The sequence below is a fragment of the Mustelus asterias genome, chromosome 10, assembly GCF_964213995.1.
Source record: "Mustelus asterias chromosome 10, sMusAst1.hap1.1, whole genome shotgun sequence".
Taxonomy (NCBI): domain Eukaryota; kingdom Metazoa; phylum Chordata; class Chondrichthyes; order Carcharhiniformes; family Triakidae; genus Mustelus; species Mustelus asterias.
In genome coordinates this window covers 109,790,858-109,816,332 of record NC_135810.1, presented here as the reverse complement: position 1 = coordinate 109,816,332, position 25,475 = coordinate 109,790,858, and the positions used below count along the sequence as shown (strand labels likewise).

General features: G+C 45.5%; 1 protein-coding gene across 1 annotated transcript in view; it reads left to right on the top strand.

Annotated features, from left to right (window-relative positions):
- Positions 1-25,475, top strand: part of oca2 (oculocutaneous albinism II) — a 331,959-nt gene that overhangs the window by 228,076 nt on the left and 78,408 nt on the right. The window contains exons 16-19 of the mRNA XM_078221469.1: positions 9,616-9,743; positions 15,864-15,923; positions 20,506-20,610; positions 24,789-24,882. Coding sequence (XP_078077595.1) covers positions 9,616-9,743; positions 15,864-15,923; positions 20,506-20,610; positions 24,789-24,882 — 387 coding nt within the window. The remainder of the gene's footprint in view (positions 1-9,615; positions 9,744-15,863; positions 15,924-20,505; positions 20,611-24,788; positions 24,883-25,475) is intronic.

Below are 25,475 nucleotides of genomic sequence, written 5' to 3'. Positions count from 1 at the left end.
TCACCCTGACATCGTTTTTGTAGCCCAGAGAAGGAATTTCCACAAAAAGTCAAAAGTTAAAACAAAGGAAGCCACAATTGCTGGATAGACCATCAAAATCAGAAACAACAACAAAAACACCTACAAAGATAAAAGAGAAAAAAGAATTGTAAGCAGTCACCTCACGTCGACTGCAGATGTCTGATTAGATCACTCTTTCCTTTAACTGCAGCAATAACGCTTCTTTAACAGCCACTTGTATATCTTTTTTATTAAGAGTGGAGAAGACTTTACACTGACAGGACCTCAGTGTCTCTCATAAATCTCTCATAATATAAATGATCCAATGAAGTGGTGAGTGCTTTGTTTGAAACATGGACTTAAAGCCTGCTTTTATGTTATCTATCCCCCACGAACTTCTCGAGTTTCTAAACATGTCTTCGATCTTTGATCCAACCAAACCTCTACATTATCTTCCTTTATCTCACTCTAGGCTATTCTCCATGACTCCCATGAAACACTTGTCTCCGATTTGTGAACTAATTTTGAGAGGAATTTCCTCATTAGCATTCACCCATTATTGGTCACTTATCCTCAGAGCTGTTTGTGGCGGTTATCCTATCTAAATCTTCTCTGTTCTTATTAGACTATTGAAAACATACTATGGGTGGGTTTTTGTGGCCCTGCCCATGGCTGGATTGTCCAGTCCCACTGAAAATGAATGAACGGTTGGCTGGGCCGATGAATCTCCCGCAGCTCCTGCTCTGCCCAAGACCATGAGGAACTACAATAGGCCATGAATGTAGCCCAATCCATCACGCAAACCAACCTCCCATCCATTGACTCTGTCTACACCTCCTGCTGCCTCGGCAAAGCAGCCAGCATAATCAAGGACCCCACGCACCCTGGACATTCTTTCTTCCATGTTCTTACGTCGTGAAAAAGATACAAAAGTCTGAGGTCGCGTACCAATTGACTCAAGAACAGCTTCTTCCCTGCTGCCATCAGACTTTTGAATGGACCTACCTCGCACTAAGTTGATCTTTCTCTACACCCTAACTATGACTGTAACACTACATTCTGCATTCTCTCCTTCTCTATGAACGGCATGTTTTGTCTGTATAGCACGCAAGAAACAATACTTTTCATTGAATGCTAATATATGTGACAATAATAAATCAAATCAAATCAAATCACCAAGATGCATGCTTGAGAATCCTGGCTTATGGTTCTACACAGTATTCTACTTTGTATTCCAGTAGTATAATGTTTTAACCCAGGTTGACATCTGCTTGTCTGTTGTTATATTTCGCTCTCCATTATGATAGTGGGCCACACAACCAAACGGATTTGTGAAGAGGCAGTCAGTCAGCAGTATTTGGTAATCTCACTTTACTTAGACAATTCCTTCGGCCTTGCAAAAACATGCTTGTAAAATTTGGTCAAAGCAGATTCTGTGCAGCTGACAAGAGTAAACAGCGCTCTCCATCTCATCTAAACTGTCAATGGCTCTGGGTTGGATTCCTGCAATGTCCTAACTATGTAAGGGGTTGTGGGTTTTAACAAAAAATGAAAATAGCGTAGTTTGCACATGTGGATTCAAAGTAAAATTCAGATTTTTTTTCCAGGAAATGTTCTCTGCACTGAGTACAAGCTGAAAGTAAAACAACAGCCTGCAGCACCCAGCAACATCACCATCAATCATGTGATCAGCTCTTAAAGCAACCTGCAACCCTTTTAAATATATAACAATACCTTTGACAAAGTCTAAACTACAAGTGCCATAGTTAGTCAAGAATATTACATGTTGCAATTCCTCTGGCTCCCTAGTCTGTTGATGTCCTTGGAGAGCACATTTCCACTCCATCTGACGAAGGAGCAGTGCTCCGAAAGCTTATGGTATTTGCTACCAAATAAACCTGTTGGACTTTAACCTGGTGTTGTGAGACTTCTTACTGTGTTCACCCCAGTCCAATGCCGGCATCTCTACATGATGTCCTTGGGACAGAGGCTTCAGGGCTGAGGTGAGCTCACTGTGTGAGGGTGGGCACCGTCGCCTGCTCAGAATGTCATTGCCACAGAGAAACCAGAAGCAACCCGAGTGCAGGCAACTGACCCCCTCCAGAATTGCTTAAATTTAGCTCGTGAAGGTCTGGGGATTCATCATGTTCTCACAAGGGGGCACTTGTGCCAATCTCACTTGGCATGGGTTTCGCCCAATTCCTTTGACAGTGCAAAGAAAGGAATTCTTCCAAGAATGCCCCACTGGGAGTGAGTTAGTGGAATTACTCATGACTCCTTCCACCCTGGATGTACAGGGAGGGTGGAATCTGGGTGAACCTGGGTCCTCAAGTCCATATTTCTGCCTCACTCTCCCGCCCTTCCTCCAAACTCTAATGCCCTTTGCAGGAAGTCAGGCTTCCTGTGCGGCCTCACAAAATTCAGAGCCAGCGACTTTTCTCATTCCTTCATCGCTAACGGCATTAGCTTCAACCTTTCAGATTCATGCCTCTTGTCCATCTCAATAAAATTACTGACTAACATCCAATCTCCCCATTATTTCCAATTCATAACTGTGTCTAACACCATTCACTATCATGATGTCTGATATTCATTACACCAGGAAAAAAATGTCATTGTGAAATGACAACATGATACATCCTCTTAAGCCCCTCTTTGAAAAATCCCACTTCTACTTTTAATCATCCCGCTCCGTCCAATCCTATTTATTTTTAACACGTTCTCTGGTTCTATTTTCTGAAGATCTGCTTATTCTGTCTCTGACTGATGGATTAATATATCAGAGACCTTGGAGCAGATTGCCTGCTCACCCCATTAGTAGGGTGTCTTGGCAGCAACTAATTGGAGAGGATACAAATCCGAATAAAGGATAAAATCATCTCTTTGAGAGACCAGATTCAGTTTTTTACAAAAAAAGCCACACGACAAGAGGGAGAATTAACGATGCAGTCAATTGTTTCATTGTCTGAATAACATCTGAAGGAGAAAAATGAATGGGCTAGTGGAATATGACCATAGACCACATTCTGTTGGAAGAATAATAGTGTTAACAATGTGTAGTTATTACTGAGCATTTTGGCCAGTAAGTTCAGGGCATGAAGAGAAACGCCAACTGGATGCCAGTCTTGAGAACGTTTTAAAAACGTATTCTTGTCAAGCGATGTGGGGATCGCTGGCAAGATCAACATTTGCTGCCCATTCCTAATTGCCCTTGAACTAAGATAAAGGCAAAGTACTGCGGATGCTGGAATCTGAAACAGAAACAAAATGCTGGAGAAAACCTTTCAAATCAGGATGACCCCTCAATACGCTGGCTCTATTCTCCCTCCACGGATGCTGCCAGACCTGCTGAGTTTCTCCTGCATTTTCTCTTTTTGTTGCCCTTGAACTGGATGGCTTGCCAGAGGGCAGTTAAGATTCAACCATAAGAACATAAGAAATAGGAGCAGGAGTAGGCCATCTAGCCCCTCGAGCCTGCCCCGCCATTCAATAAGATCATGGCTGATCTGAAGTGGATCAGTTCCACTTACCCGCCTGATCCCTATAACCCCTAATTCCCTTACTGATCAGGAATCCATCCATCCGTGATTTAAACATATTCAACGAGGTAGCCTCCACCACTTCAGTGGGCAGAGAATTCCAGAGATTCACCACCCTCTGAGAGAAGAAGTTCCTCCTCAACTCTGTCCTAAACTGACCCCCCTTTATTTTGAGGCTGAACCGCATTACTGTGCATCTGGAGTCGCATACAGGACAGACCAGAGTGAGGATTTTCTTCCCTAAAGAGTTTTTGCGATAATCAATGATGGTCACCGTGCCTTAGGCCAGGTTTTGATTCTAGAATTTATGAATTGAATGGACATTCCACAGGCTGCCATGGATAGGATTGGAACCTGTGTCCCCCAGAGCATCATTTTTTAGTTTAAGCTTTTTAAGCTTGTTTATTAGTGTCACAAGTAGGCTTACATTAACTCTGCAATGAACTTACTGTGAAAATCCTCTAGTCGCCACACTCCGGCGCCTGTTCGGGTACACTGGGGGAGAATTTAGCATGGCCAATGCACCTAGCAGGCGCGTCTTTCGGACTGTGGGAGGAAACCGGAGCACCCGGAGGAAACCCACACAGACACGGGGAGAACATGCAAACTCCACACAGACAATGACCCAAGCCGGGAATCGAACATGGGTCCCTAGCGCAGTGAGGCAGCAGTGCTAACCACTGTGCCACCATGCCGCCCCCCCCCCCCTACTCCAGTGATATAACCACCATGTAACTGTCTTTCCCAGCTGGTTGGTGCATGCAGTTCCATCTTTTGCTTCGCATGAAAGGTCAGCAAACTGAAACGTTAACTCGGTTTGTCTCTCCACAAATGCTGCCTGACATCTTGAATATTTCCAACATTTTCTGTTTTTAGCTCAGATCTCCAGCATCTGCAGTATTTTACTTTTGAGAAACTAAATGATACAATTTTTTAAAAAGATGCAAGATTGGTGAGACCTACAGGTCCACATAATTTAGTCTCTGAAATTGGCTGAACAAAAGCTGCGAAAGGGCTTATGAGATCCCCAGCTTCACTAAGAAGTGTAGAGTACCAAAGTAAGGAAATTATGGTAAACCTCTATAAAAAACTGGTTAGGTTCTATCTGAAGAACTGTGGCCAATTCTGGGCAGCACACTTGGGGAAGGGTGTCACGATCTATAGAGAGGGTTCAGGGGAAATTTGCTGGAATGGAATGAAGGATGAAATACTCCAGTTATCTGGCGAGACTAGAGGAATAAATTTGCTTTAAAAAATGAGAGGACATTCTGGGGTGGGATTCTCCCATCTGGGACTAAGTCCCATGGCGGGGGTGGGGACAGGGAGTATTTCCCACTGCAGAGGCTGATGGGAAACCATATATCCTCCTGCTCCAACCTCATTAATAGATAGGTTCTTGATTGGTAAGGGGGATCAAAGGTTATGGGGAAAAGGAGAATGGAGTTGAGAAACTTATCAGCCATGATTGAATGGCGGAGCAAACTCGATGGGCTGAATGGCCTAATTCTGCTCCTGTATCTTTTGCTCTCAATTATTCATCTGGGGATTGAGCACCATATTCCGTGATGGGAATGGCTTGATTGCACGGGGTCCAACCACCATATGTGGGCGCCATATATGAAAGGTGCCCAACATCACTGACCCACTGTTGAGGAAGTAAGATGGAACTCCTGGAGCATTCTGAGGCTGGAAGAAGAACCTCCTTGATCATACTGAATCTGAAAGATCCACCAGATAGATCCTCCCCCCAACCCACTGCTGTGGTGTGTCCAGTGTCCAGGGTCGCTGGCAGCCTCCATCCCCAACTCTGGAGCAGCACCAGACATTGTTCAGAGTAAGTCCCCAAATTCTGCACACCACGTTACATAGAACATAGAACAGTACAGCACAGAACAGGCCCTTCGGCCCACGATGTTGTGCCGAGCTTTATCTGGCGTTGTTTCAGTTGTGTCCTGGACTGATGTGTTTTCCCGTTGACGTCATGGAGAATCGGGCGTGGGGGAGGTACCAGTTGGATCTTCATCTGTATCCCAACAGCGGGATGCAAATTGTTTTCACGCCAGCCAGCAGCGGGTTTCCTGATCTGCCATGGCAGGCACCAGCAGAAGATCCCACGGGAAAATCTGATTTTTGGGCCTCTCTCCGAATTCTCCCCTCCCCCGTCCACCATTGAACCTGCCATTGGGGGCACGGGAGAATTCCTACCGACATTTATTTGTCAGACTTGACTGTCCCACTGTTCTCCTGGTCAGCCTCCCATCTTTCATCTTCAGTGAACTGGAGTTCATCTAAAACTCTACTGCACAAATCCCAGCTCTCAGTCGGTCCCATTCAGTCATCCCCCCTGTGCTTCTGGGCCAGCAACATCCCAATTTTAAAGTTTTCCTCTTCATGTTGAACGTTTTCCATCCCTCACTGTTCTGATCTGAACTCGAAATGTGAGCATCGTGTCTTCTTGCGGAGTTTGAGCTTGGATGGCTCGGCCAACATCCATTGAAATCATAGAAATCATACAGTGCAGAAAGAGGCCATTTGGCCCATCGAGTCCGCACCGACCACGACCCACCAGGCCCTATCCCCATAACCCCATGCATTTACCCTAGCTAGTTCCCCTGATACTAAGGGAGAATTTAGCACGGTCAATCAACCTAATCCACACATCTTTGGACTGTGGGAGGAAACCGGAGCACCCGGAGGAAACCCACGCAGACACGGAGAGAATGTGCAAACTCCGCACAGTGACCCAAGCCGGGAATTGAACCCGTTCCCTGGCGCTGTGAGGCAGCAGTGCTAACCACTGTGGCACTGTGCCGCCCATTGCCCGTATCTAATGGCACTCTATTTCCGAGGGCAATTGAGAGTCAAGCACATTGCTGTGGGTCTGGAGTCACTTGTAGGCCAGACCAGGTAAGGACGGCAGATTTCCTTCCCTAAAGGACGTTCGTGAACCAGATGGGTTTTTACGACAATCGTTTTAACCCCATATTTTAATTGATGCCAAATTTCGCCATCTGCCGTGGCGGGATTTGAACCCAGAGATAACTTGCTCTGGGTCTCTGGATTACTAGTCCACTGTGCCTCTGCCTCCCCTGGGTGTGAGTGCTCCTAACCTGGGAGTGAAAGGCCTGCCTCCTCTCTAAAGGCAGACGTGCTAGGACTGGGAGTGATTTGGAACCTGTCTGATGGTGAACACATCAAATTGCAAGGTGCACACGCTTCAGAATTCTCTACAGCAGGAAAGCTCAAATGACACATTTCAGACAAGCTATTGCGTGTGTCTCATTTTCCAAGGACACCAGTCAGAAATCTAGTTCTGAAGAAGGGTCATATTCGAATCAAAGCGTTATCTTTGCCTCAATTCATATCAATTCATTTCACTCATTCAATCCAAATGTTACTGTCCATTTGGAGTTTCATTGCAAGTACATTGCTCATTCACACTAAAATGAATAACTGACAATGAGCAATGGAAAATCCATGTTGCTGCAGAGAAGTACCATCTTATCTCTGAGTACAAAACACAGACAAATTCCTTTTCATGGCGAGATAGTTGTGTGTGGTCAGGGGTCAGTGGCATGATGTTAAGAATTAAGCCAATAGCTTTCCAGGGAGACTGTCCTCGAGAAGCGAGAAGCAATGGACATGCACAATTGTTCGGTACCTGGTAACGTAGCAATGAAGGCACCACCTACTTGAGTTACCGTCCTCCTTCCATGACCTTTGTCATGTCTTGGGTCGGGTTGGCCCTATCTCCATAACCCCACGCATTTACTATGGCCAATCCACCTAACCTGCTCATCTTTGGGCTACCTCCTCTTGTACCATGGCCTGGGTAACCTGCCAATGTCTTTGGGAAGCGGTTTAGCTCAGTTGGCTGGACAGCTGGGATGTGATGCGGAGCGACAACAACAGCATGGGTACAATTCCCGCCCTGGCTGACATTATTCATGAAAGCCCCTCTTCTCAACTTTGCCCTTCACCTGAGGCGTGGTGATCCTCAGGTTAAATCACCACCAGTCACGGCCTATGGTCATTTGGGACTTTACCACCATAGGAGAGGATACAGTGAGCTGTGACTCGTGCTGGCACAGAAGGAATGCTGTGTAATAAGTGTTTGGAGGCAGAAGTCCTTTCACCAAAATCCCTTTATTTACAATTCCAACAGCAGCACACAGAGTGCTATCAGTCAGCAGTCTACCTTCGGGAGTGCCAGAGGAACTGACACGCCCGGTTAAATACAGGGAAAAGACTCCCTGATTGGCCCATCAATTGACTCCTTAATCAGGGAGTTCATATTCAACAGGCCAACCTCAATGGTCTGATTGGAGTTATTACATGCTCCAAAAAAGGTTTCTGCAGTATCTGCACTGCCTTAGATCGAGCTTTATCACGATGATCGTGGGCTGGGCCTATCTGCCCCGGATTTAGATGCCGAGTGTTGAATGAGGGACTCTTGACGATGAGAACCTTGGAGAAAAAGTTCTCCAGCTCTTCCTGTCCTGCCGGTGTCAGTGATTGCAGGAGGACGGGGGAGGTCCCCTCCTCTCATCCCGGTGGAGGGGAGGCCTGCACGGGTTCGGGTCCTGGCCCACCACAGTGGTTTCCACTGTGGTTCCGTGACTTGAGGGAGTGCTGCGATGCCCGGAGAGAGAGCCCGCAGCACTGTAAGAAAATTGTATCCCTCCACAGATGCTGCCGGACCTGCTGTATATTTCCAGCACTTACTGCTTTTATTGCCCAGCATCCGCAGCATTTCGCTTTTGTTTTGTAGAAAGTAGTCCAATCGACTCGAGTTGCAAGTAATCACTGCCCATTCCTTCCTCACCCAACACCGTTAAAAAACAGCTATTCCCCTCAGTCAACTCACTCTTTGTTTGTTTGACTTTACAGTTTTCAGATAGGTTGCAATATCTGACACTTTAACAATGACCGTAGTTCAGAAATAATCTATTGGTTGTGAAGCATTTTGCACCCTTCTGAGGATAGTTCGTAAGTTCATAAAATATAGGAGCAGAATTAGGCCATTCGGCCCATCGAGTCTGCTCTGCCATTCGATCATGGCTGATATGCTCCTCATCCCTATTTTCCTGCCTTCTCCCCATCACCAATTAAAAATCTGTCTAAATCCTCCTTAAATTTACTCACTGTCCCAGCATTCCCCGCACTTTAGGGTAACGAATTCCACAGATTCACAACCCTTTGGGAGAAGTAGTTTCACCTCAACTCTGTTTTAAATTTGCTATCCCTTATCTTAAGACTATGACCTCTTGTCCGAGAATGCCCCACCAGCGGAAGCATCTGCTCCACGTCTACTTTTTCCATACCTTTTATCATTTTGTATACGTCAATTTGATCTCCCCTCATTCTTCTAAATTCCAGCCTAAATTTTGATTTGATTTGATTTATTATTGTCACATGTATTAACATACAGTGAAAAGTATTGTTTCTTGCGCGCTATACAGACAAAGCATACCGTTCATAGAGAAGGAAAGGAGAGAGTGCAAACTGTAGTGTTACAGTCATAGCCAGGGTGCAGAGAAAGATCAACTTAATGAATGAAATTTTAGAAGCATAGAACGAGAGTAAAAGATAGAATTAGAAGGTAAGCTGGGTACAGCTTGCAAAGAAGTCGCCTCGTTCCAGCGCCATCTTGGAAATGCCGAAAGGATCTGATAAGGTGCTGTCCCAATGCAAGTTCTTTCCCTCTCCTCATTTTTATGTATCGAGTCCTCTCTGTGTAAAAACCTGAGCTATAATTGTGATATAGGATTAGCAATGAAATATAAAAAGACTTCACAATTGGTCTCAGCTACAGAAGAGCAAGCTACCACCTGGAAATCCTAAATCATTAATTGTTTTAATTTGCATCAGTCATTAGCTTTTGGCAGTGTTATCAGATGTGCAAAGTGAGCTGCTGTTTCATATTTATCACACACAGTTTGATAGCCAAAAAAAAAACACTTCAACTGAAGCGCCTATAGTTCCTCCTGATCAGATTTGTGTTATTCTGCTTCATGGGTGCTGCATATTTTGTGTGAAACATTGTTTTTGTACTAACTGTGCATTTTTTTAATAGGTTGGATCGCCATGTTGGGGGCAATATGGCTTCTGGTGTTGGCTGATGTCCACGACTTTGAGATTATACTGCACAGAGTAGAATGGGCAACACTCCTCTTCTTTGCTGCGCTCTTTGTCCTGATGGAGGTATTTGATTTTGTTATTACTCCCATTTTTATCGAAGATTGAGAACTTGGTTGCATTTAGGGGCAGCATGGTGGCACAGTGTTTAGCGCTGCTGCCTCACAGCGCCAAGGACCCAGGTTCGATTGCTGTCCGTGTGGAGTCTGCACGTTCTCCCCATGTCAGCATGGGTTTCCTCCAGGTGCTCCGGTTTCCCCCCACAGTATGGAAGGGGTGCTGGTTAGATGCATTGGCCATGCTAAATTCTCCCTCGGTGTACCCGAACAGGCGCCGGTGTGTGGCGACTAGGGGATTTTCACAGTAACTTCATTGCAACATTAATGTAAGACAACTTGTGACACTGATAAAAAATAAATAGTAATAATATTAAAGTTTTTTTATTAGTCGCAAGTAAGGCTTACATTAACACTGCAATGAAGTTACTATGAAATTCCCCTAGTTGCCACACTACGGCGCCTGTTCGGGTCAATGCACCTAACCAGCATGTCTTTCGGACTGTGGGAGGAAACCGGAGCACCCGGAGGAAACCCACGCAGACACGGGGAGAATGTGCAAACTCCTCATAGACAGTGACCCAAGCTGGGAATCGAACCAGGGTCCCTGGCGCTGTGAGGCAGCAATGCTAACCACTGTGCTACCGTGCCGCCCCATGATCTTGATCGCAGAGTCACAATTGCAGGATAAGTGATCATCGTTTAGGACTGAGATGAATTGCAAATTTCTTCGCTCAAAGCTTTGTGAACCTTTGGAATTCTCTACCACAGGGAGCTGTGGATGCTCCATCGTTGAGTACACTTAAAGCTGGGATGGACAGATTTTCAGTCTCTGATGGAATCGAGGGATAAGAAGAGTGTATGGGAGAGTGAGACCGAGATGGGAGATCAGCCATATTTGTATTGAATACCAGAGCAGTCTCAAAGGTCCAGATGGTCTTTTCCTGCTGCACGGTGGCACAGTGGTTAGCATTACTGCCTCCCAGTGCCAGGGACTGGGGTTCGATTCCCAGCTTGGGTCACTGTCTGTGTGGAGTTTGCACATTCTTCCCATGTCTGCGTGGGTTTCCACCGGCTGCTCCACTTTCCTCCCACATTCCAAAGATTTTTTAAAAATTCATTCATGGGTCATGAGTGTCGCTAGCTGGCCAGCATTTATTGCCCATCCCTAGTTGCCCAAGGGCAGTTGAAAGTCAACCACATTGCTGTGGATCTGGAGTCAGATGTAGGCCAGACCGGGTAAGGACGGCAGATTCCCTTCCCTAAAGGAAATTTGTGAACCAGATGGGTTTTTCCAACAATTGACAATGGTTTCATGGTCATCAGTAGATTCTGAATTCCAGATATTTTTATTGAATTCAAATTCCACCAGCTCCCATGGTGGGAATCGAATCCGGAGCCCCAGAAAATTAGCTGAGTTTCTGGATTAATAGTCTCGCAATAATACCGCTAAGACATCCTGGGTAAGGTTGATTGGCCATGTTAAATTGCCCCTTAGTGTCAGGGGATTAGAAGGGTAAATACATGGGGTCATGGGGATAGGGCTTGGGTGGGATTGTTGTCAGTGCAGGCTCGAAGAGCCGAATGGCCTTCTTCTGAACTGTGGGGATTCTATAATTTTATTTCTTATGTGTTTATGATTGTAAGTAATCAGATGAAGTACCAACCTGTGGGTAACAACTTGCAGAAAAAGCTACCTTTTGATTTGGTTTTGGTTGGAATGTTACTCAAAAGCATTTACAGCTAAAGAATTCAGGAAATGGATAATTATCCATGCATAATAAAGACCAAAGGTTGAATGTCAGGTGATTCAGGGAATTTCACATTAAAGTAGTGATATCGGAATGATGATGATGCCAGTGGCTACCGTTACTTTTTGGTGCTTTTGTTCTGAATTAGGAGGCAGTGTAAATTTGGATGTTTAAGGGGATGAATTTACAAAGGCACATGGATGGATTAGGCAAATGGGCAAGGCGATGGCAGGTGGAGTTCAACATGGGGAAGTCTGAGGACAACACAAAGAGGTGGGAGAAGTGAGCACAAAATTAGGTGAATGTTATCATTTATTGTGAGGGGAAACGATTACAAAAGTAGGGACGTTATGCTTCAGCTGTACAGGGTACTGGTGAGACCGCATCTGGAGTATTGTGTACAGTATGGGTTTCCTGATGTAAGAAAAGGTGTAAATGTATTAGAAACAGTTGAGAGAAGGTTTACTAGACTAATACCTGGAATGGGGGAGTGTTGTCTTATGAGGAAAGGTTGGAGAAATTAGGCTTGTATCCGGTGGAGTTTAGAAGAATAAGGGGTGACTTGATTGGCTGACAGAGTGGATGTGGAGAGGATGGGCAGAATTTTGCCAGCACATCTGTCCGAGTTTCATACGATCCCGCCCGAGGCCAAGGGAGAATGCCGGCAAAATTCCGGCTGATGTTTCCTCTTGTGGGAGAATCTAGAACGAGGAGGTCACTATTTAAAAATAAAGGGTCACTCATTTAAGACAGAGATGAAGAGAAATGAAGAGAAGGTTGTGTGTCTTTGGAACTCTCCTCCTCAAAAGGCAGTGGAAGCAGAGTCTTGAATATTTTTATGGCAGAGCTCGATAGATTCTTGATTAACAAGGTGGGGGAAGGGGGGGGGGTGTTGAAAGGTTATCAGGGGAGGAGGGAATGTGAGGTTGAGGTTACAGTCAGATCAGCCATGATCTTATTGAATGGCACGGGTCAGGCTCAAAGGGCCGAGTGGCCTCCTCCTGCTCCTATTTCGAATGATGCATTTAAGGGACCTTATCTCCAGCTTGGAGTGTTAAGCATCGTGTTTTTCAGGAAGGAAAGTAGTGACAATTTTAAAGTCAATGCCACAGCCCCTTAGAAGGGATTGACAATGCCGGTAAAGATTGGGTTAAGGTGAGGATGTGAAAGGAGCTGGCTCAGGAAAGGAATTACAGTAACAGGTAATGAGACTCAGGGAGAGGATGTGTCTGGTAAGAGGTGTGGGAAGATAGAAGGGAATTCCTTGGATCAGGGCTGATGCAGGACTTGATGGTAGGATAGGCACTGGCAAAATGGACGGCTGAGACAGTTAAAATGCTTCAACATTAGCGTTGTAAAGAAACATTCCACGCACTCTTCAAACCCAACCTTGGAAATATGAATGGACGAGAGAGAAATGAAAAGGGGACTTGAAATGTTAACACAGTTTCTTTCTCCACAGATGCTGCCTGACCTGCTGAGTGTTTCCAGCATTCTCTGTTTTAATTTCAGATTTCCTGCACCCACTGTATTTTGTTTTTGTATTAATCATGTATTATATATTCTCCTCCGATTGGGTTCCGCGCAACATTTACAGCTGCACATGATCTGATGTGGACTCGACTGCTCGCTCCTCATCTCCTATCCCATTCATCATGAAAGGAAAATTACATAAATCAGAACTGAAAAGCCCATCCAAAGTAAAGCAAACATTTGGGAAAAAAGTGACCCAAGAGGCACATAACAAACTAGGCTGGAAATTACCGTTGGTGATAATAATGGGCCAAGAATTTGAGCTTTTGTTCCTGTTACAATGGAACCTGGGACCCTGGCACTGCTAGCCTGGCACCCTGGCACTGCCAGCCTGGCCCTGGCAGCCTTGCACAGCCCACCAGGCATTGTGCAGTGCCAAGGGGATGGGGCCTGAGTGAATACGGGGCCATAATGGGGCGGGGACTAAGGGGAGGTTGTGGTGGGGGCGTTGGGAACTCTGCAACCGGCACTCGACTGGCCTGGGAGGGGGGGGGGGTGCATGGTGATCGACTGCCCTGGGGGGGTGGTTGCGTTTGGCCAGGCTGGGGAGGTAGGGTTGTGCAATGAGCCCAGAATGGGTGGAGGGTGATATCCAGGTGGATAGAGTGCAAATGGCCAGGAAGGCCAGTGATCATGGGGGGGGGGGGGAGGGGGGATGGATGGAGGTGGGTGATAACTGGTTGGGGGGGCGGGGTGTTGAGGTGAATGACAGGTCTCTGTTCCGTTGCACAGAATTGAGGGATTTGCGCATCCATTTTGTGCCCTATGCTGTGAGCAACTGGATTTCTGGTGAGCTTAGGCCCTGCCCCCTCCCCCTACTGGCGGGAAATAGATTGTGCATGCAGTAAATGGTGTCAGATATCATTTGTAGCCTCTACGATAAAATGGATGTGAAACTCTCCCGTTTTCACACTCATTCAGCTGCTTAGAATTTTTTTGGTAAGATCGCCCCCAGTAGTCTTTATATTCTTTACCATCTCCCAGCTAATAAAGTAGACTGTGGGTCTGGTGTTGGCATTTAGGTGACATTTTGTTCTGTGACAGGGGTTAATTTCTAGGACAATGCCAAGGAACCATGGAGGATGAAAGGTTAGGTGACGTGTTCACATCTTATGGAAGAATGTTCTGTAGGAAATCACAATGTGGCATATTAAAAAAAGGTAAAATAATATTCGTGTGATAAAAATAGGAGCTCGAGAGAATGGAGTAAAACAGTGGCAAGGCAAGATCAAGTGCTTCAATTTTACTTCGACTGTTCTAAGTCTTAATCTTTTCAACCTGTAACACAGCAAGATGGCTAATGGCTAATGGCTGAAATTTGAGCTGCTTTAGCACTATATTTATTAGAGGTTGAAACTGTTTCAAGAAGCCTATAATTCATCGCAAATTGCCAGACTTATCAAACCAAATCGGAATCGAAAAGTGAAAGAGGTATCATCTCAAAATTGGTCTCTTAAATCAAAAGCCATGAAGCCATGATGCATTCCTCGAAACGGAATAACTGTGAAAGCAATTGTGTTTGTGTCTCAACAGATATACGCAATGAATGGGCAATGGGCAGCACGGTGGTTAGCACCAGGGACCTGGGTTCGATTCCCGGCTTGTCTGTGTGGAGTTTGCACGTTTTCCTTGTGTTTGCGTGGGTTTCCTCCGGGTGCTCCGGTTTCCTCCCACTGTCTTGAAAGATGTGCATTGGCCATGCTAAATTCTCCCAGAGTGTGGTGACTAGGGGATTTCCACAGTAACTTCATTGCAATTTTAATGTAAGCCCACTTGTAACACTAATAAATACACGTTAAACTTTAAGTCTCTGATGTACCCTCTTGCAGCAGGTTTAGTTTAGTTTATTTTTATTAGTGTCACAAGTAGGCTTACATTAACACTGCAATGAAATTACTGTGAAAATCCCCTATCCGCCACACTCCGAAGCCTGTTCGGGTACACTGAGGGAGAATTTAGCATGGCCAATGCAACTAACCAGCACATCTTTCGGGCTGTGGGAGGACACCAGAGCAGCTGGAGGAAACCCATGCAGACAGGGAAAGAACATGCAGACTCCACAGAGTATGAGGAACAGTTGAGGACTCCGGGTCTGCACTCATTGGAGTTTAGAAGGATGAGGGGTGGGATCTTATTGAAGCTTACAGGATACTGCGAGGCCTGGATAGAGTGGACGTGGGGGGGATGTTTCCACTAGTAGGAGAAACTAGAACCAAAGGGCACAACCTCAGGCTGAAGAGACGATCCTTTAAAACAGAGATGAGGAGGAATTTCTTCAGCAGAGAGTGGTGAATCTGTGGAATTCTATGTTGCAGAAGGCTTTGGAGGCCAGGTCATTAAGTGTCCTTGAGACAGAGATAGATAGGTTTTTGATTAATAAGGGGATCAGGGGTTATGGGGAAAGATCAGGAGAATGGGGATGAGAAAAAAAATCAGCCATGATTGAATGGCAGAGCAGACTCGATGGGCCGAGTGGCCTAATTCTGCTCCTATGTCTTATGGAGACAGTCATCTGAGGCCAGAATTGAACCCAGGTCCCTGGCACTGTGAGGCAGCAATGCTAACCACTGTGCCACCGTGCCACCCCGCAGCTTGTCTTCCTTTCACCTTCAGAAATCACCTTCTAAGGAAGCCACAAAGCCTTGGCTGTTGCTATTAGGGCACCTGATTTGAAAGTGTGACGTGCGTGCATGAAGAAATAAATAAACTGAATGAAAGAGAACAGATTTTCTAGGTGCACAAGTACTTTTATTTTTGCTGAACTGAGCTATTGCACTCCCTTTCATCTTATGATGATCCACGTGTGACTTAATTTTTTTTCTCTAATTTTAATATTTCTATTCTAGGCATTGGCTAACTTGCAATTGATTGATTATATTGGAGAACAAACAGCCACATTGATAAAGGTAACCTATAAACTGCTTGGTGTCAAAATGAGAGCATTTGCTGTTCCTTTCCCTGACTATCCAAAAGGTTGATTTATTTCAGGGTCACGATGACTCTTAGATAACATTGATCATGAATGAACTTGTAACAATAGTAAGAAAGAGCAGTGGTCCCAATTTCTGGATGGGCGCCCGATAACTGGACCAAGCTGTGGCTCATTTGTTAGCAGTCTTGTATCCGATGTCCACAGGGGAGGAAGCAAAGGCATCCAAAGCTAGAATCCCCTCAAGGACAAAAGATGTGGAGATTAAAAGGAAACTGAAAAACCAGGCTTACGGCAAATGCCAGGTTCATAACTCAGTTGAGAACCAGGCTGAATACAAAACATTACTGGGAAGGACTGAAAAAATAAATGAGGGGCAAAAAAGTTTAGGAGGATAGATAGATCACCTTAAAGAACACGGGTGGTACTAAATGAATACTTTACGGTTGTCTTCACTCATGGGTGACACAATGGTTAGCACTGCTGCCTCACACCGCCAGGGACCCGGGTTTGATTCCCGGCTTGGGTCACTGTGTGTGTGCGGAGTCTGCCCGTTGTCCCCGTGTCTGTGTAGGTTTTCATCATGTGCTCCGGTTTCCACCCATAGTCTAAGATGTGTCGGTGAGATGGAGTAACCATGAGAAATGTATGGGGTCACGGGGATAGGGAAGGGGAGAGGGCCTGGGTAAGATTTTTTAGAAGAATGAGAGGGGATCTCATAGAAACATATAAAATCCTGATGGGACTGGACAGGCTGGATGCGGGAAGAATGTTCCCAATGTTGGGGAAGTCCAGAACTAGGGGTCATAGAAACATAGAAACTCGAAGCAGGAGTGGGCCATTCAACCTTTCGAGCCTGCTCCGCCATTTATCTTGATCATGGCTGATCATCGAGTTCAATATCCTGATCCCCACTTCCTCCCATACCCCTTGATCCCTTTAGCCCCAAGAGCTGTATCTAATTCCTTCTTGAAATCAGACAACTTTTTGGCCTCAACTACTTTCTGTGGGAGTGAATTCCACACATTCACCACCCTCTGGGTGAAGAAATTTCTCCTCACCTCAGTTCTAAAAGGTTTACCCCTTATCCTCAAACTATGACCCCTAGTTCTGGACTCCCCCACCATTGGGAACAGTCTTTCTGAATCTACCCTGTCTAACCCTGTTAGAAGATTCTAAGTTTCTATGAGATCCCCTCTCATTCTTCTAAACTCCAGTGAATATAATCCTAACTGACTTAGACTCTCTTCATATGACAGACCTGCCATCCCAGGGATCAGCCTGGTAAACCTTCGCTGTACTCCCTCTATAGCAAGGACATCCTTCCTCAGATAAGGACACCAAAACTGCACACAATACTCTAGGTGTGGCCTCACCAACACCCTATACAATTGCAGCAAAACATCCCTATCCCTATACTGAAATCCTCTCGCGATGAAGGCCAACATACCATTTGCCTTCTCTACTGCCTGCTGTACCTGCGCGCTTATTTTCAGTGACTGATGCGCGAGGACACCAAGGTCTCGCCGACTATCCACCTCTCTCAATTTACACTCATTCAAGTAATAATCTGTCTTCCTATTCTTGCTACCAAAGTGGATAACCTCACATTTATCCACATTATACTGCATCTGCCATGCAGATGCCCTCACACTCAGCCTGTCCAAATCACGCTGAAGCATTTCTGTATCTTCCTCACAGCTCACCCTCCCACCCAACTTTGTATCATCTGGGAATTTGGAGATAATACACTCAGTTCCTTCTTCCAAATCATTAATATATAAGAGACTCCTGGATGAGTACATGGAGCTTAATAGGATGGAGGGTTATAGGTAGGTCTAGAAGGTAGGGATGTGTTCGGCACAACTTGTGGGCCGAAGGGCCTGTTTGTGCTGTAGTTTTTCTATGTTTCTAATGTGAACAGTCTAAGAATAAGGGGTAAGCCATTCAGGAGATGAGGAAGAACTTCTTTACTCAGAGAGTTGTGAACCTATGGAACTCTCTACCACAGAAAGCTGTTGGGGTCAGTTGGTTAGATATGTTCAAGAGGGAGCTGGACGTGGCCCTTGTGGCTAAAGAGATCAAGGGGTATAGAGAGAAAGGAGAGTGGGATACTGAAAGTGCATGATCAGCCATGATCATATGGAATGGTGGTGCAGGCTCGAAGGGCTGAATGGCCTACTCCTGCACCTATTTTCTATGTTTCTATACTCTGTCAGAGAGTCGGTGCAGACTCGATGGGCTGAATGGCCTCCTTCTGCACTGTAGGGATTCTACAATTCTCTATGCACCAATTTTCTGACATATGAGTGCTTGAGGAGAGCAATTAGCCAGATGGCGTTCTACAACAGTAATGCTACAGATCTCTCATAAATTAACACCATCCCAATGTGTAATTTCCTTTTGCACCTATACTTCTTCCTTGCAGGTCAGTTTCACAGGTTGGGTGATTTGTGTGTACCCTGCAGGAACACTGAACATCGGTAAACAGGTTCAGGGCATTAATTAACGCCTGTGGTCACAAGTGGCTGAGTCACAAGTCGTGTGATGACAGTGAAAAGGCTACAACGTTACATCTCCAAATTTCCGGCCACTTTTATTTTAAAAAATGTGTTTGTCTTTATAAATTAAAACTTTCTTGCCAGCGGCTAGTTAAGATAATTGTGGTCAGCTGGGATCAGGCTAATTAAAATAATTTCGGAGAGCTCTTGGCATTGTCTCTGCCTTTGACAGCATCTGTTTGGCAGTTGGAAACAGTGGGCTTTGGGAGAAACGTAAGGCCTGATTTTAGCCCTGCCTTTCTGGCAACTGAAATCAGAGCAGTGACCTATGCCCCCAGCGGCCCTCATCAGCCCGATCCTTCATTTGCCTTCCTGGTGGGATGAAATTTTAACTGGCTAATTTTACAAAAAGCAGACCAAAAGCTTCATAGAATCTACAGTGCAGAAGGAGGCCATTTGGCCCATTGAGCCTGCACCAACAACAATCCCACCCAGGTCCTGTCCTATCCCTGTAAGCACACATATTTTACCCTCCTAATCCCCCTGACGTTAAGGGGCAATTTATCCTGGCCAATCAACCTTACCCGCACATTTTCAGTGATGCCACTGGGGCTCAAATGCATTCTAACCCTCGGCCTGCATGGCTGGCCGTGCCATTCCAGGGTAATGGTGCAACACAGAACGAGGCCACTCAGCCCATCATGTTTGTCCTGGCTGTGTGATGACCTTCCAGAGAATCCCTACAGTGCGGAAGAAGGTCATTTGGCCCATCCAGTCTGCACTGATAACAATCCCACCCAGGCCCAATCCCCATAACTCCACGTATTTATTCTGCTAATCCCCCTAACACTCAGGGAGAATTTAGCATGGCCAATCCACCTAACCGCACATCTATGGACTGTGGGAGGAAACTGGAGCACTCGGAGGAAACCCACGCAGACATGATGAGATTGTGCAAATTCCACACGGACAGTCACCCAAGGCTGGAACCATGCCAACCGGCTCACCGAGCCTCACAGACCTCTTGCCCCAGAAGGAAAAAGCAGTAAAGACAGGGAGATAAGAATACTGTCCAAACTGATCTTGTATACCTTAAAATGGAACACCAGTAAAATGGGGAAATAAGAATATTGGTTCGAACTGTTTTTTTTCCATACTGGGACTGTCCATAGTCTTGCAGGTTATGGAACTTCAAGTGTGTGTCCAAGTGTTTCTTAAATGTGGGGTGTGTTCCTGCCTCTACCACCCTTTTAGACAGTGAGGTCCAGACTCCGGTACTAATCTCTGAGTGAAAGAAGTTGTCTCCAATTCTCATCTGCGTATTACTTGACATCTCTGCCCCCTGGGTATTGCCCTCTCTTTTAAGGGAAAGATGCTTCCATGTGATTTACTGTGAAATTTGAAGCATTAAGTAGTGTCAGTGAAGCACTGTAACCCAGGTTGTTGTCCATAGCCACTTTGGGCCTTCTTTCTCTTCCTGGCCCTTGAGAATAGAATAGAATAGAATGGGATTCCAATCAGTGCAGGATGAGGCCATTTGGCCCATTGAGTCTGCACCAGCTCTTTGACAGAGCACCTTATACAGGGCCCTATCCCCATAACCCGACCTACTTACCCCGCTAATCCCCCTTTGCATATTAAGGGACAATTTAGAATGGCCAATTCACCTAACCTGCACACTTTTGGACTGCCTGCTCTGCCAGGCAGGTCAATGGTGTTCCTCACTAAGGACCTGTGGCTTTTCCACTGGAGCCAGACAGGTAGCTCCCATCTCCTGAAGGTGCGTGGTGCCTGCCATTGGTCTCTGAGCTTGCCTCCTGTCCAATCTGCCCAATTCTATTTAAAAATACCATCACAAATCGATGCAGTTCAGGTGCGGAGCTAGGGCCTGGGATTCAGCCCAGTATTGGGATCCCTGCCTTGCCCTTGCACCTCCCTATTGAAAACCCGGCCCATTAACTGTTTCTCACCAATGCTGCCTGAACTGTTTGAGGCTTGATTGTGATGTGTTACTGATTTTCTCTAATTCACCCTTCTTCTATTTTCTCTCCAAACCAGTCTGTTCCGGAAGACAAGCGACTCTCAATTGCTTTAATCCTAGTCATTTGGGTATCTTCACTGGCATCTTCCCTGATAGATAATATTCCATTTACAACCACTATGGTAAGTCACTTCTCGGGTGCCAGACCTGGTGTTTGGATGGGGAAGCTTCAACCACTGCAACTTGTCAAGTTTCAGTTTGATCATGTAGCGGGATCCCTCTTTTTAACTCCACTGGGCTTATTTTAGGTTTGGTTCTCCGTTACCCAAACCCCACCAATGCCCGAGTGATTCTCTCTCTCGCCGATGGAACAATGGCCACCTTGCGTCTACTTCACTAGAGTAGCGCTCCCAAGAGAGAGAAAAGGAAACTGCTGCCTATCCACTACCTGGCAGCCTTTCCTGAGTGGGCGGTTTCGAAGCGCCCAGGGTACCCTCAGTTCTAGACTCCGGAATTATGGTAAGGGATATTTAATATTGTGACTTGGTCAGAGATCGTTGGTGAGAAATTGAAAAGATCAAAACGGACTCCAATGGAAGTCAAAGATATATATATATTTGTTAAAACATCAAGGTCAATCACCAAACACCAGGAAAACAACACACAATGCCTTATGCTCTATAAGACTATAGCTATGGAAGGAATACTAAAACGGGCACAATGGAATGCTTATTTTACACAAGTTTACCAGTGTCTTAAACTATGAAAGGTGCATGCAAAAGCCCCCCCCCCCTTTCCCCAAAGCCTCATCCACTATGATGATCTCGGGAACTTCGCGAATTACCTGAGGGTACTCACAATCCTAGTTTAAATTGCTCAGTGGGCTTCGGGCTGCGTGCTGGAGACGAACGAGAGGCAGGAACAGGAGAAGAGAGTGGAGAGTGCTGTCATGCTGGTCCAAAGAGAAAAGAGAGAGAGACCAAAGCTTGCTTATCCCTTTTTAAAACCTGAAGCAGTGATTCTCTCACACAAAAACAGTTTCTGATCATTGATAGTTTCGATTGACTGGGACAAAAGAGTCGACAGCCTTAATTGACATTTTAATGTCTTTTAAATGTTCTCTGAGTCATCCTGATTGGAATCCCATCAGCGAGCTGAGTCATTGATGTTGTCTGTGGATGGAATGATCTCTGTTTTCATTGTCTTGCTGCTGGGCTATTTACTTCTTGTCTGCTGGTCATGGTTTCTTCTTTGTTTCCTGTTGATTAGATTATCCCTGTCTCGACCTTCTCGTTATTCCCAGCCTCTTGCATACTCATGTGGCCTGACAACCAGTCGGCCATTTTCCTTATCTCTGGGTTCTTTAATCATGGAGGATTTGCCCTAAAACTTACAATCACCAGCATTGTGTCTCAGTTTTCTCTTCACCAAGCCAACTTTGAGAAAGCCCATTGAATCAGCATTCATCTATATTGTATATATCGTGACACGGTGGCACAGTGGTTAGCGCTGCTGCCTTCCAGCGCCAGGGATCCAGGTTCGATTCCCGGCTTGGGTCACTGTCTGTGTGGAGTCTGCACATTCAACTCGTGTCTGCGTGGGTTTCCTCCGGGTGTTCCGGTTTCCTCCCACAGTCCGAAAGAAGTGCTAGTTAGGTGCATTGGCCATGCTAAATACTCCCTCAGTGTACTCGAACAGGCACTGGCGTGTGGCGACTCAGGTATTTCCACAGTAACTTAATTACAGTGTTAGTGTAAGCCTACTTGTGACACTAATAAATAAAGTTAAACTTAAACTGGGTTCAATTTCGGCATGGGTTTCCTCCAGTTTCCTCCCACACTCCAAAGATGTGTGGGTTAGGTGGATTGGCCATGCTAAATTGCCCCTTGGTGTCCCAAAATGTATAGATTAGGGGATTAGCGGGGTAAATTTGTGGGATTACTGGGATAAGGCCTTGAGTAAAATGCTTTGTTGGAGAGTCAGTGTAGACTTGATGGGCCAAATGGCCTCCTTCTGCACTTTAAGTGTTCAATGAAATTCTCCAAAGTTCCTGCTGATGCAGGGAAATTTTAATCCGGTTCAGTTCACTTCAACTCTAATAGAATACTTAACAAAAATGAAATAGCTTAAAAATAAATTGAGCTAAGATTTTTTTTTAATCAACTGGACTGCCCACCAAGGCTGGTGCCAGGATATTTCCTGTTTACACACCGAGTGGTTAGGATCTGAATGCTCTTGTCAGAGAGGGTGGTGATGGATTCAATCGAGGCCTTTAAAAGGGTTTGGATAGTTAGTATCTGAGGGAATAAAATTGCAGGGTTATGGGAGAAAAATGTAATAGAATGAGGGTGACTCAATGTAGTTTGAATCAACAAACACTTTATTGCCCAGTAGAGAATAATATATAGACAACAAGGTCAGACTAAATGACAATGTGACTGGTCTGCTTGCCTCCCTAGCTCCCACTGTCAATCCCTTCTCAATGTGTGCTAAACTGATTGGCTTAGCTACCCACTGGGACGATCCATTGGGTCCTCGCCGATCATGTGGTCCTCAGGAAACGCTTCCCCCTTAAAGGGCCAGGCTACTACAAAAAAGCAGGAGAGTGGGACTAGCTGGATCGCTCTTGCAGAGAGCTGGCAGGGATAAGATGGAGCAAATGGCCTCTTGCTGTGCTGTAACCACTCAATGATTCTATGTGTGGTGAAAATAAAAACTCACCTGTCATGAAGGAATCTATGATTTTGTTACGTACAGTAACCTTCTTTAGCTTGTACATCACTTCCTTACACTGGTATATTATCTGTATTCACGAGTAAATTACCCCTCATCACTTGTTCAATGACCTCCTTTCAATAATAAATTACCTCCTTTCACTTTCACAATGACCTCCTTCCATTCCGACACTGAGGCTGGGCTTTGTGCGATGTTAAGAAGTGCTTTTCAGTGGAATATGTAAAGAAGTAATTGAGCTTAATTAAATTTCCACTTTTCTTCCTGTCTATTTTGTTTTTGAAGCCCATTGGGAGTGCAGTGGCTGGCTCCACGAGCTATATATAGCTTATGGCTCGCCTGCCTGCACTTTGCGCCTCTCCCAAAAATAGGACAGTGCCGGTGAATGGTTTGAACTCTGTTGTATTGGGTGCACGGCAGCGCTTTATTTCCCCCATTACAGAGAGAGTGGTGCAGCTGCTCAAAGTGGCTTGAAGTGAGAATCATTTTTGTATATTTATGTGGACATGCATATATGGAAAAGGTAATTTCACAAAAGCTGCTGAATTTATAAAGCTGGCCCACAGGAGGAAAGCAAACCAAAATAGCTATTAATGTAAAAAATAAAACTTTTCTCAAAAGTGCTGCTTACTGCACTGTTGTCACTCATAAACAACAATGTATTTATAGGCTCAGTACAGAGCAATGGGGATCTTGCTAACATTGTGCTTTGAAAGTAGACGGCTAGCACTCACTAGCCAGAATTACTGCTCATCATTTTTTTAAAAATAGGTTAAATGCTGCTGCATCAAAAATTAGTTTCATCTACCTTGTCCTCTTTCTTTGGAAGAAACCCATGTTTTCCTTGTGTCTGTGTGGGTTTCCTCCCACAGTCTGAAAGGCATGCTGGTTAGGTGCATTGGCCATGCCGAATTCTCCCTCAGTGTACCCCAACAGGCGCTGGAGTGTGGCGGCTGGGGGATTTTCACAGTAACTTCATTGCAACGTTAATGTAAGCCTTCTTGTGACACTAACAAATAAAGTTAAACTTAAACCGGGTTTGACTCCGGTGTGGGTTTCCTCCGGGTGCTTTGATTTCCTCCCACACTCCAAAGATGAGCAGGTTAGGTGGATTGGCCATGCTAAATTGCCCCTTAGTGTCCCAAGGTGTATAGATTAGGGGATTGGCCTGGTAAATACGTGGGGTTACTGGGATGAGGCCTTGGGTAAGATGCTTTGTTGGAGAGTCAGTGGAGTCTTGATGGGCCAAACGGCCTCCTTCTGCACTTTAAGTGTCCTATGAAATTCTCCAAAGTTTGTGCCGATGCAGGGAAATTTTAGTCTGCTTCAGTTCACTTCAACTCTAATAGAATGCGTAACAAGAATGAAATATCTTAAGAGTAAATTGAACTAAGATTTTTTTTTTAATCAACTGGACTGCCCACCAAGGCTGGTGCCAGGATATTTCCTATTTACAGGACAAGTGGTTAGGATCTGAATGCTCCTGTCGGAGAGGGTGGTGATGGCAGATTCAATTGAGGCCTTTAAAAGGGTTTGGATAGTTATCCGAGGGAATAAAATTGCAGGGTTATGGGAGAAAAGTGTAATAGATCGAGGGCGACTCAATGCGGCTTATTTTTTTGAACAGATTCCCGTACTGCTAAACCTGAGCCAGGACGCTGAAGTCAACCTGCCGGTGAAACCTTTGATTCTTGCACTGGCGATGGGAGCCTGCCTGGGAGGTGAGTGACAGTGTTGTATTACAGCGCTCTGAAAGGTGATCCATTTCACGAACAAGTGATAATGAAGTCGTTCCATCAAAGCTCGCTGCAGATGAATTCTGGAAAAGGCAGCGCGGTGTGCACAGAGACGTTCCCCCCCCGCCTCCCAAACAACTCTCGATTCTTCATCAAAGTCAGCATATCTGACAGCTGGAGAAGATGACTTCTCCAAAGGAGCCTAATCATCGGTGACAAATCATGGAGAAGTTAAATTATGAGGTATTCTGTCTGCACTGGGTGTTTTCGTCTTAGATTCCTCTGGCTCCATTGCGACAGCGAATCCCTTAGGGAAAGAAAATATGAAGGGGAGGGTGGCACGGTAGCACTGCTGCCTCACAGCGCCAGGGACCCGGGTTCAATTCCCAGCTTGGGTCACTGTCTGTGTGGAGTCTGCACGTTGTCTGTGTGGGTTTCTTCCGGGTGCTCCGGTTTCCTCCCACAATCTTAAAGACATGCTGGCTAGGTACGTTTACCCTGGGATATCCTGTTGATGGGTGTCTTGACGATTTTTCTTCACCTTGTCAGTAAGGTTTTCTTGGTGGAAAATGGTTTAA